This window comes from Bos indicus x Bos taurus, unplaced genomic scaffold (assembly GCF_003369695.1).
Source record: "Bos indicus x Bos taurus breed Angus x Brahman F1 hybrid unplaced genomic scaffold, Bos_hybrid_MaternalHap_v2.0 tig00000839_arrow_arrow_obj, whole genome shotgun sequence".
In the NCBI taxonomy this organism is placed as follows: domain Eukaryota; kingdom Metazoa; phylum Chordata; class Mammalia; order Artiodactyla; family Bovidae; genus Bos; species Bos indicus x Bos taurus.
In genome coordinates, this window is record NW_020867298.1 from 17,447 (window position 1) to 29,671 (window position 12,225).

Consider the following 12,225-nt stretch of genomic DNA (forward strand, 5'->3'; position numbering starts at 1 on the left):
CTGAGTTTCAAAGAGGGAATGTGATCTCTTTACTGTCATATTGTTACAGACTAGGGTTCTTCGCCTTCCCCAATCAATAGAAATTGAATAGAGGCTAAACAAGAAATTCAGGCAAGGCTTTGTTGGGGGCTCTGTGGTAGCAGGCGAGAGCAAAAACAAACAACAGTTTCCCTTGCTTGCTGGCTCCGGAGGGGTGAGTGAGTGTTCCTTATGTGGGGTGAGGGTAGAGGTCTGTCCAGGGGTCAGGCCAAAGGGGTGGCTTGTGTGTGTGTGTGTGTGTGTGTGTGTAGGGGGCATGCCCAGTATCCTGTTTTTGCTCCTGACACACTGTTTTTATACTCCAGGCTCTTCAAAACTGGCAGCTGGGGTTTTTGGTCTCTTTCTGTCTTTTGGGTCCAGCGTTTGCTCCAACTGAGCGTGCACACAGTTATTTTTAGTTTCTTACGGTTTCTTTGTATTAATATTTTGTTGTTCGAGGAGAGCTGTGTCCAGGTGCGAGCACTGCAGGGTTGCAGGAAAGAGTCCATGGTCCCAACCTGTCTCATTACTCTTAGTTAAGCCGCTTGCAAGGCTGGGACAGGATCACTTTGGGCCTTTCTCCTTTTCCTGCACTGCATTTTAGGACAAACAGGTCCTCTGGGGTCTCGTGTCCTGGTTTCTGAAAGCATACTCACCATGCTCCGCTGACTTCTCTCCCAGGACGCTGTGCCAGTTGATGCCAAGGTCCCTCCCTTTGCTCTGCTGCCATGATTGTGCTTCTCCTCCTGGGAATGCTGATGGCTCCACACGGCGGTAAGTAATGGTATTTGACTGTATTTCTGGCTTTGTATATATTTACTATGAACACTGGGGTTTCCCAGGTGGCGCTGGTGGTAAAGAATCCACCTGTCGGCGCTCAGGGGGGCTGGTGCACCGGGATGACCCTGGGGGATGGGATGGGGAGGAAGGTGGGAGGGGGATTCTGGATGGGGAACACATGTGTGCCCGTGTCTGATTCATGTCGATGTTTGGCAAAAACCACTACAATATTGTAAAGTAATTAGCCTCCAATTAAAATAAATTAATTAATTAAAAAAAAAAGAATCCACCTGTCATGCAAGAGACGCAAAAGACTCGTGTTCCATCCTTGGGTTGGAAATATTCCCTGGAGAAGGAAATGGCAATTCATTCCGGTATTCTGGTCTGGAAAATCCCATGGGCAGAGGAGCCAGTCGGGCTACAGTCCATGGGGTCACAAAGAGTGGGACACGACTGAACGCGCACACACGCAGACACGCATGAACCCTGGGCCGTCTTGCCAAATTCCATTTGATTTACTTATTATTTTTATCCTCTTGCCAAGTGAGTGATGGAAAGCAAACATTAGTGATAAGCTTGAGGGTTAATCCACATTTTGAGCATGGATGTGGGGGATGGGGGTTGAGGTGGGCACCAAGGAGAGCAAAGGGCAAGGGGCCAGTGAGCAAAGGCCTCTCCACCCAACAGTGCATCTCCTCCCCCGCGGTTCACAGCCGCTGTCCTTTGCTTTGCTGACTCCCTTGGAGTGTGATGGCCTCTTTGACCCGCGGTTGCTCCCTTGCCCCTTCAAACTAGATTGACTGGTTTGATCTCCTAGCAGCCCAAGGGACTCTCAAGAGTACATTCAAACCCTAAAGCCATCAAGTAAGCTCCTTGCTATGAAGAACCTAGACAGCGTATTAAAAAGCAGAAATATCACTTTGCCAACAAAGGTCCATATAGTCAAAACTATGGTTTTTCCAGTAGTCAAGTACAGATGTGAGAGTTGGGCCATAAAGAAAGTTGAGCACCGAATAATTGGTGCTTTTGAATTGTGGTGCTAGAGAAAACTCTTGAGAGTCCCTTGGACAGCAAGCAGATCAAACCTGTCAATTCTAAAGGAAATCAACCCTGAATATTCATTGGAAGGACTGATGCTGATGCTGAAGCTCCAGTACTTTGGCCACCTGATGTGAAGAGTGGACTCATTAGAAAAGACCCTGATGCTGGGAAAGACTGAGGGCAGGAGGAGAAGGGAACGACAGAGGATTAGATGGCTGGAGAGCATCATCAACTCAATAGACATAAATCTGAGCAAACTCGGGAGATAGTGAAGGACAGAGGAGCCTGCAGTCCTGAGGTCACAAGGAATTGGACACAACTTAGTGACTGAACAACAGAGGTCTTCCACCCTGTTGTCGTCTTCCCAAGCAACATTTATCAAGGTGCAGTTTCTAGACCAGCAACTTTCAAACCAGCTGGGGAGCTTATTAAAAATGTTTATTTCTGATACTTACTCTGGAGTAAGTCTGTGGGATCAGACCTGAGCGAGGGCACAAGGACCATAACTTTTACTGAGCTTGCATCCCAGGTGAGATTGATGCTGACAGTCTGGGGAAAACTCCTGTCCTCAACTATAAACTACTCAGGGTTTGGGGTCTTTTCTGTATCTGTTTTTATTTCCACCAATCCTTCATCTCAAGAAACTCCAAACAAACATGCCATGTAAGTTAAAATTATATGCTTCCTATGCAACAACAGCTTAAAGATAAGTCTCAAAATCTCCATCCCAAACCAGAAGACTACTCCCTTAAGACCAACCAATATAAAACACTGGGCCACCCTGGTCACTCCAGGCACTAGAAAAACAGGTGTAGAATCCAGCTGACCTGCATCCTCATCACTCTCCCGGCTGCCGCCTCCCCGCCCTCCCCGGCACGTGGGCAGTGCCTGTCTTTGCACTAACCTTGTTCTTCTCGTTTATAGGGGGCCACCCTCTTGACACCCCACACCTTCCACATGAGCTGCCTCTGGGACTCTCAGAAAATATCAGTAAGGATCCTTTGCTCTTTTCTTAGGAGACCTAGCTTGGTAGCAAGCTGTCTAGGATATTGGCAGAGAGACTGATCCCTTCTGAATATACCCTAGAGTTGCTTACTGCTATGGCATTTGACGGTACAGTGATCTGAGTAAGACTCCAATGCGTCTCCCTCACAGTTAATTCTGGTGTCTGACCCACCATCAGGCTCTCCTTTGAGACAAAGCACTAAAAATTTTTATCGAGAGACACGGGTCAGCTGGAAGGGGAAACCAGGTGAAGGAAGGAAATGGGCTAATCAATCAGGGTTACACGGTAATTGTATTGAAAGGACAAAAATAAAAAGGTGACGCATTGCAGGGCTCAGGTTATCAGAAAAGGGGATCTGTAGTTGTCCCTTGGAGAAGGGAAGGTTTTCCTGGCGCTGGATTGTAAAGAGTTCTCAGGTGGGTTCTTATACAGGCATCGAATAGAGTACATAGCTGGTGAGGTTTACCCTGAACTAAGGGTTCGTTTCTGACCTTTCAGAGAGGTAACTGGAGTCAACCAAATTATTTGTGCACTAGCCCATGCAAGCTAAGTGACCAGTCCCGTCCAGACACATTCATGGCCTCTATCCAAATGGCACAACCCCCATGGGAAGTGCAATGCCCAGGAGGAGGTGTTCTTCAGGTAGATGTTTAGACTCACAAGCCACACTTGGCTTTTAGAAGGATTGAGGCCAGGAAGCACAGTGTGCCAACAGGCCATGCCAGCCGCTCTTCTTTACCAGGAGAAGCCCTGGCATCGATCTACACGGCAGTCCAGGAGCTCCTAAGTAACAGCTCAGATACAAGGGCTCACCCAGAGCAGCCCCAGACCTGCCTTAACCTCGAAGCTGCATTCTCCATAGAAGTCAGTATACCTAGTAACCAGCTCATAGGTATAATTTCTAAAATGCCCAGAAGGGACGATGCCCAGTTCCAAAAGTCATCACGTTGATGGAGACCCAAAATGATGACTTCCTGCCAGGTGTTTGTAGTTTAGCCATAGTTTCTACCAGTCCAGACAGACCTCACCATCCAGGGGTCTTTTTCACCACTGAGCATTGTTGTGAAGGGCCGACTTGGAATTGGAAGTCTTTTCCATCATTGGAAAGGACCCTGATGCTGGGAAAGATTGGAGGCAGGAGGAGAAGGGGACAACCGAGGATGAGGTGGTTGGATGGCATCACCGACTCAATAGACATGAATTTGAGAAAACTCCAGGAGATGGTGAAGGACAGGGAAGCCTGGCATGCTGCAGTCCAAGGGGTCACAAAGAGTCAGACACTACTGAGTGACTGAACAACAACAACACAGCTCAATTTTTATCTTATTAGTTTTCCATGGCAACCTGCGTTACTAGAAATTTAGCCTAAGGTCAAATCTATTCTTAGAGAAGGAGTTTTACTCACTCTTCCTGAAGGGGGTGGACAGGGAAAGGAAAGGGGAGAACCCAACTCTAATGTATTATCTTTTCCTTCCACTTAGGTATGACTTTCTTCAATGGGATGTTTAAAAATGTAGAAGGTGTGGCCGAAATTTTTGGTGAGTTAAATCTGAACTTGCTTTTATCCCCTGGGTGTTAGGGCATGGGGTGTGTGTGGGGGGAAATCTAAGGAAATTAACAGAACTTGGGGGTCTGCCCTCTGAGCATGGCCTCCCCTGCAAGCTCCGAACAACGTGATCAAATTCTGATGTGAATGGTAGTGCCTTTTATCGTAGGGTGAGTCACTGAGGGACTAGGTGGTTTTGTTATCCTTTCTTCATTCTTACTGACCACAGCCTGGTCAGGAGGGGAATGGCATCCCTCTTTTCCAGGCAAAGGAGTTAAGGGAATTGCCCAGCCACACAACCAGAAGGGACAAGGTCTTTTCTGAGTTCAGAGCTTGGTCTTACACCGAAGTAGTTTTATGTTTCCTTATCAACTAGTACATAAAGCTACATAAAGCTTGAGAAACATTCCGTGGATCAGTTCTGTATTCATTACGTGACTACAAATTGCACGATGCTGTGGATGCTGTGATGATTCCTAGCCTCGATAACTAAAAGTACCCAAAACAAGATTATAATATGATGGACACAAGCAAGGTGGCTCTGCATTGCCTATTAGATTAGACTATGCTAGGTTTAAAAGTGCACTTAAAATGTATAAATGACTGAGTGCAGGTCTTGAATGAAAATGCATGTTTCCATAAACACACACACACACACTCACACACATAAACCCCAGATGGACTTTTCCCATCAACATAAAACCTTTTATCATGTTTCTGATTAGACTGTGTGGAAACAAAACACGGGTAGGGAAGTTTGAACGAGGTAGGAAGAAACTAGCAGAGCAGTGAACAGTCAAGGTGGATGTGATCCTCACAACTTTGGATCTCCCCCAAAAGACAGCTGAGCACCGAAGAATTTACGCTTTTGAACTGTGGTGTTGGAGAAGACTCTTGAGAGTCCCTTGGACTGCAAGGACATCCAGCCAGTCCATCCTAAAGGAAATCAGTACTGAATATTCAGTGGAAGGACTGATGCTGGAGCTGAAACTCCAATACTTTGGCCACCTGATAGGAAGAACTGACTCATTGGAAAAGACCCTGATGCTGGGAAAGATTGAAGGTGGGAGAAAAAGGGGACGACAGAGTATGAGATGGTTGGATGGCATCACTGACTTGATGGGCATGAGTTTGAATAGGCTCCGGGAGTTAGTGATGGACAGGGAAGCCTGGTGTGCTGCAGTCCATGGGGTCATAAAGAGTCGGACACGACTGAGTGACTGAACTGAATTGAACCTCTTTTTGATCACCCTGTGCATTTAAATTGGTGCTGTGGGATCATCTCATTAAGTATGTATCAATCCTCCAGGCAGAGAGAGTGAGCATGAGATATAGAGTCATAAAGTTGGATGCTGTTTGCTTGCCAGTTACGTTTGCAAGAGCATTTTGTTTAGGGCAAGTCATCATTGCTGGTGGATACCTCAGGCATGTCTCTGACCTTTGGTTTTTTTACCTGTGAAAGGGAGGTGACAGAATAGGATCTGTCTTTCAGAATGAACAAGACATTTATGGGATCGTTGACCATGAAAGCCTTTCATAGCATTACTCACTCTATCAATTTTAACTATTGTGCTATTTAAAGCATCTAACTGTTTTTGGCACACAACAGGTAACCCCAGATTATTAGTGTCTATACTCCTTTTTTTTCCTCAGGCTGATTTATAGTTCTTTATTGCCAAGACTGTATCATTTGGGATCCATTCAGGAAACTAATAGGAACTTAAATAATAAAGACATTTAATGATCTCACATAAGCCTTCTGAAGGCACAAGGACTGATGCAGTAGCGCAGCACTGGCATCTGAGACCCAGCAGGCTCATTTTATCTTGCCCCACTGCTCCCTTGGACATAATAGTTTTTCAGCTTTAGATATGGGGCCTCATGGTTGCAAAGTGGTTGCTGCAGTTCTAGCCCAGTATATCCTCACCACCTTCAAGGAAGGAGAAAATTGTAGGTCAGAAAGGCCCTCTTCTATGTCTTTATGCTTTATTAGGACAGGAATATGTCTCCAAAGCTTCTAACAGACTACCCCTGAAGTTTTTTGGGTCATACATGGTTTTCATGGCCAGCCCTAGACTAACCTTATCACAGAAGCGTGAGATTACCATGATGAGCTGAGAATGATTATTAAACATCCCTAGGGACTTCGGAAGGAGGCTCACCTTCCTTGAGTACTTTTCAGGTTTGTTGGTAAGGCAGAAGGATGAAAGGCCATTGGGGGGCAACCAACGGGGACCGCAGCTTGTAAACCTGCCTCCCTTCAATGGTCAAGAAGTCCTGAGTATGCAGTGGGTGCTTAGTAGGTGAGGAGGTTCTATCCCCCTGAAAAGGGGGCTCCCTCCTCAACTCTGGCTCCCGGTGAGCCCTGCTCCCCTCCCCCAGACTGCCTGGGCTCCCACTTCACCTGGCTGCAGGCCGTCTTCACCAACTTCCCCGCGCTGCTCCAGTTCGTGAATGGTATGAGGTGCGTGGCTGGGCTCTGCCCCCGGGACTTCGAAGACTACGGCTGTGCCTGCAGGTTTGAGATGGAAGGGCTGCCTGTGGACCAGTCTGACAGGTGAGCAAGACCAAAGGTGAGCTCGTGGAGGCCCGGCTGAGCTTTCGGCAGAGCACAGGTGCAGAAGGCTCCCTGGTCCCTGCTTCTGTGTGCAGGTGTATGTGGGCATGTGCAACACAATTTAAAATCTTAGAAGCATTCGGCGTCAGCAAGGATACGGCAAATAGCTACGGGTAGCAGGAGGGTCAGTTAGGACAATGTGTTGGTATCTGTTAGAGTTTGGGGGCTTCCCTGATGGCTCAGCGGTGAAGAATCTGCCTGCAATGCAGGAGACTCAGGAAGCTTGAGTTGGATCCCTGGGTTGGGAAGATGCCCTAGAGCAGGAAATGGCAGCTCATTCCAGTACCCCAAGGACAGAGGAGCCTGATGGGGTCACAAAGTCCATGGAGTCACAAAGAGTCAGACACGACTGAGCGACTGAGGCTGCACACATGTTAGAGTTTTAAGCAGATCACCTATAAGCCAGTAATTCCCATGTTCTGTTCCTTAGGGACCTGACCTTGGGCAAATTATTTTACTTCCTTGTGTTCCAGTTTATTTACCTATTAAATGGAGGTAATAAAAACACCTACCTCATAGTTATTATTTAGGATTACACGACCAAATACAAGCTAATGTGATGGAATTCTGCCTGACTTGTTGTTTTCAAGGGTTATTAGTGATTGATAACAACAGCAACAAGATTAGTAGTGCTGTGTTAGTAGTGATGATAGTAGTAGTGATATAACAACATTAGTAGTAACAGCTGTTATAGTAGCTACAGTAGTATTAATAGTAATAGCAGTGACAGCAACAGAAGCAGTGCTAGTGAACCGGTGATGGTGTTGGTGTTAGTAGTAGTAGTAACAATAGTAGTAGAACAGTTGCTGTAGTAGCTGTAGTAATAGTAACAGTAGTAGCAATAGCTGCAGTACTAATAAAACTGCTATCAGGGTTTAGGGGTTGGGCTAGTAATAGTAGTAGTAACATTAGTAGTACTAGAGGTAGTAATAGTAGTATTTAAAGTAGTAAGAGAAGTAGAAGTAGTAGAAGTACTACTACCAGTAGTAGTAGTTATAGCAGTAATTGGAGCCATAGTAACTGCAGCAGTGTGGAAGTCTCGCCTTTACTCTGGGACCATGTCCACACCTCACTGGTATTATGCATGCATGCTAAGTCACTTCAGTCGTGTCCGAGTCTTTGTGACCCTTTGGGCCCTTTGGACCCTTCCAGGCGCCTCTGTCTATGGGATTCTCCAGGCAAGAATACTGGAGTGGGTTGCCACATCCTCTTCTAAGCGATCTTCCCAACCCAGGATTTGAACCTGCGTCTCTTATGTCTCCTGCACTAGCAGGTGGGTTCCTTTCCACTGGTGCCACCTGGGAATTCCCACTGGTACTATATTTGTGCCCAAATCCAGTGTGATGGAGTGTGCGCCTTCATCCACACAGACTCCCAGAAGGTAGGGAAGGATTCCCATGGGTGTAAGTTGTTTCTGGAACAGAGGGCAGTCTTCCATCCCTGGGACCACAAGCCAGCTCATTGACATTCAGAAAGGGAGAAACTGATTCCATTCGGGGCATGGTGCCAGGACCATTTCTGGGAACGTGTTTTTCTTTCAGGTCCTCTCTTGCCACTTCTTTTAGTTATTAAAATACTGAGCAGACCTAGAAGTCAAAAAAATAAAGCAGCAATTCATCACTGTGTTAATGATCAAATCGTTGATGGCCGAAACTGGCAGCATGCTGCGTCACACACCAATTTCAGTGACTTTACACGGTGCAATTGATGGAGGTGGGAGTTTCCAGACTTCTGGGATACAGATTATTTCCACCTTGAACTTGCTTGCCAGACCCCAAAAATAATTGCTGTAGTTTTATTGAGTGTTTACCATGTGGTAGGGTCTGTATTGACATTCTATTGACCTGAACAGATTTCTATAAGTTAGGTAGTGTCAGAAACAGCAGCCTGCCCAAGGCCATCAGCTGCCTGTGTGTTTTTTCTTCTTTGCGTCTGGCTCCACTGTCCTCCTGCTTGCACTGCAAGAGCCACCTGACTTAGCTGTTTGGTGTCAGCCTCTCTCTGTGATCAACCTTGACCTTGGCAAGTTACAGAGCTCCATGTGTCTCAGTTTTCACATATGTAAATGCTGATAGCTATGATAGCACCTGCTGCATAGGCAACACAATTCAAATTCAAGCATGTGTGTGTGTGCGCACACTAAGGACTGAAACAGGTCACTGCCAGGAACCATCCGGGGACACTGAATGATGGTGTGCTGCCTGCCCGTGCTCTAACCCACGCTCTCATTCCGACCCTTCCTGCCGCAGCTGCTGCTTCCAGCATCGCAGGTGCTACGAGGAGGCCACTGAGATGGACTGTCTGCAAGACCCTGCCAAGCTTAGCACAGATGTCAACTGCATCAGCAAGAGTATCTCGTGTGGTGAGCGTCTCCAGGTGTCTCAGGAGACTGGGCTGAGAAACGACAGTTCAGAGACTCCAGGCCCAGGCTCCCAGGGTCCACCCTCGTCATCGTCACCATTGCCTGCATCGCTGTGGGTACTTACAGCCCCGCCAGATCTGTGGCAGCTGCACCTTGCAGGCAGTAGAGGCCCACTACATGCTTTCTGAATTGAAACAACAGTTGCTCAGCCGATTATTTGATTTACAATGCTATGCTTGTACCAACCCTGGAAGCTTGGGGAGGGCAAATAGTTTGCTACTTAGGCATTGTGGATTTCGGGGAGGGAGTACCTGACCTTCTACTTAACAACTTTGATCCTCAAAAGGGGGAGGACAGAACCTGCTTCAGAGATTTGTTATAAAAATTAAGTAATGCTTAAAATGTTACATTTACAATTTTTAAACAGTGTTAAATGTCAAACAATATGGAGACTGGCATCTGTTGAGAACGCAATGATGGTGGAAGTGGAGGCAGATGCCATGATGGATGAATAAGGCTGGGGTGCTTGTTTATAAGAATCAGACACTTGTATGTTCCAGTCTCAGCTCTCCACCTTACCTGCTGTGTGACTCTAGGAATTTTACTTCATGTCTCTGAACAATCCTGGCAGAAGAAGTAGAGTAGGCCAAAGCAGAGAGGGAAGAGGACCATGGCAAGATGGGGTACTGTATTAGAGCCAGCCTTTTTGAGTGACTGTTACAAGTCGTGGATAGTATACACAGCAACTCTGGTCGTCCTAACAACTCTGTTAGACAGGGGTCGTCATCCCCAGTGTTCAGATAAGGACAGAAAGGCTCAGAGAAATTTAATAATAACTCTCCCAAAGTCACATAGCTGCCAAGTGGCAAAGCCAGAGTTTGAACCCAGGTTTGACTGGCCCCTCAGCCCAAGTAATGTCAACTGGCAGGAGTCTGGAGCATCAGGAAGGGTGTAAATCACTAGGTGAGGAGCACAGTGAACCAGGGAACCATGGCTCATTTGCTCATTCACCCAACACTTACACACTGAGCACCCCACCACATGCAAGGTAATCACCTACATGTCGGCGGTGCCCTGACCTGGGGTTTCCTCTCACTGTCAGACACTGGAAACGTCAGAAAGGAACCGTACGATACGTTAAGAAGGGCTAAGATCTGGGGAGGAAAATACATCAGAGGAAAAGCACAGAGAGGCCTGGGGAGGGGGGTCCTGTTTAAATAAGAAAGTCGGCTGAACCCTCCCTGTGAAGACGGCAGTTGCGTGAAGACCAAGAGGAGGGGGAAGCCGCCTGTGGCTTCTCAGGAGAACAGCAGATGGAGGAAGTGGCCCGCGGCGGACCCGGGCTCCAGGGGCCTGGTGTGTCAGGAATGAGGGGGACAGCAGGTCAGAAGTGGGGTGACAAGGGAGGAGTGAAAGGAGGTGAGGTCTGAGAAGGAACAGGAGGTAGTGGTGTTTACTTTGAGTGAAGACGTTGATGGAGGATTCTGAACACACACACAGAAAGGCATGGTTTGACCTGAGCCCTAAAGACTGTTCTGGCCCCTCAGTGGTGAGAAGAGGCTGGGCAACAGGGGAGGAGGTGGGGGGCCTAGTGAGGCCTCTGCTGTAAGCCAGGCAGGATGGGGGGCGGGGGTGGAGAGCAGGTGGGGGTGCATTGTTGCTATTGTTTAGTTGCTCAGTTGTATCTGACTCTTTACCACCTGTGGGCTGTAGCCCACCAGGCTCCTCTGTCCATGGGATTCCTCAGGCAAGAATAGTGGAGTGGATTGCCATTCCCTTCTCCAGGGGATCGTCCCAACCTAGGAATCGAACCTGCATCCCCTGCGTTGGCAGGCGGATTCTTTACCACTGAGCTGCCAGGAAAGCCCAGGGCTACATGATCAGATTCATATAGGTTGAAAGCAGAGCCGGTAGGGTGGCCTGGTGGATGGGGTGTGAGTGTGGGAGAAAAGTGCCTTTGGCTCCCAGGCTGGATCACACAGCGGAAGGGACGGAGCTGTCGTGGATGAGCTGAAGAAAACCGCAAGAGAAGCAGGGCGGTGGAGGGCAAGTCAGCAGTCAGTTTGAGCATTTGCATCACCTCTTGGGATTCCCAGTGAGCTCTTCCCATCTGTTCTGTCCTTGGCTCTGCATACAGAATCCAGGGACACCTGTGAGCACCTGCTGTGTACCTGCGATAAGGCTGCCATAGAGTGCTTGGCTCGGTCCAGTATCAACTCTTCCCTGAACCTTCTGGACACATCTTTCTGTCTGGTTCAGCCTCCAGGTAGGAAGACCCAGGCCTGGCGTCATTGCTGGGGCTGGTGATCTGGGGTGGGAGCTGGTCAGAGACCATCATCGCTGCGTTTCTTCAGATGCCCAAGTCCAGCGCCTTCTAACATCCCCAAACCCACTTCTCCAATGTGCTTTCTTTTCAGAGACAGCCAGCAAGGAAGAGCTGCTGACCGTCCTGCCAAGAGGTAAGGCCTCTTCGGGAAGCCACTCTTGCTTGGACCACAGGGCCTTGGTTGCAGATGGGACTGGATGGATCAGGGTTAGGTTGGGGAGCTGGAGTGACCGGTGGCACTGAAGGCGTGTCCACCTCCCCCAGCTAGAGACACCATTGAAGTGTAAAGTGAAGTTGTTCAGTTGGGTCTGACTCTTTGCAACTCCATGGACTGTAGCCTACCAGGCTCCTCCATCCATGGGATTTTCCAGGCAAGAGTACTGAAGTGGGTTGCCGTTTCCTTCTCTAAGAAACACCGTTACTTCTGATAAATTCAGTCCATAGCCAACATCAAATGGCCCTTGCTAGGTAGACAGGTGTGAATTTGATCTGGTTAGGATGAAGACCCCAGGTTCTTCCTCTCTGTCTA

At 48.0% G+C, this 12,225-nt stretch overlaps 1 protein-coding gene across 1 annotated transcript; it reads left to right on the forward strand.

Moving 5' to 3' along the window:
- Positions 1–627: 627 nt before the first annotated feature.
- Positions 628–11,987, forward strand: LOC113888667 (otoconin-90-like). Its single transcript, XM_027535703.1, has 7 exons — positions 628–792; positions 2,764–2,829; positions 4,327–4,383; positions 6,774–6,948; positions 9,258–9,370; positions 11,508–11,636; positions 11,788–11,987. The coding sequence occupies exons 1-7, from the start codon at positions 747–749 to the stop codon at positions 11,937–11,939; spliced, it is 738 nt and encodes a 245-aa protein (XP_027391504.1). The 5' UTR covers positions 628–746; the 3' UTR covers positions 11,940–11,987.
- Positions 11,988–12,225: the final 238 nt, after the last annotated feature.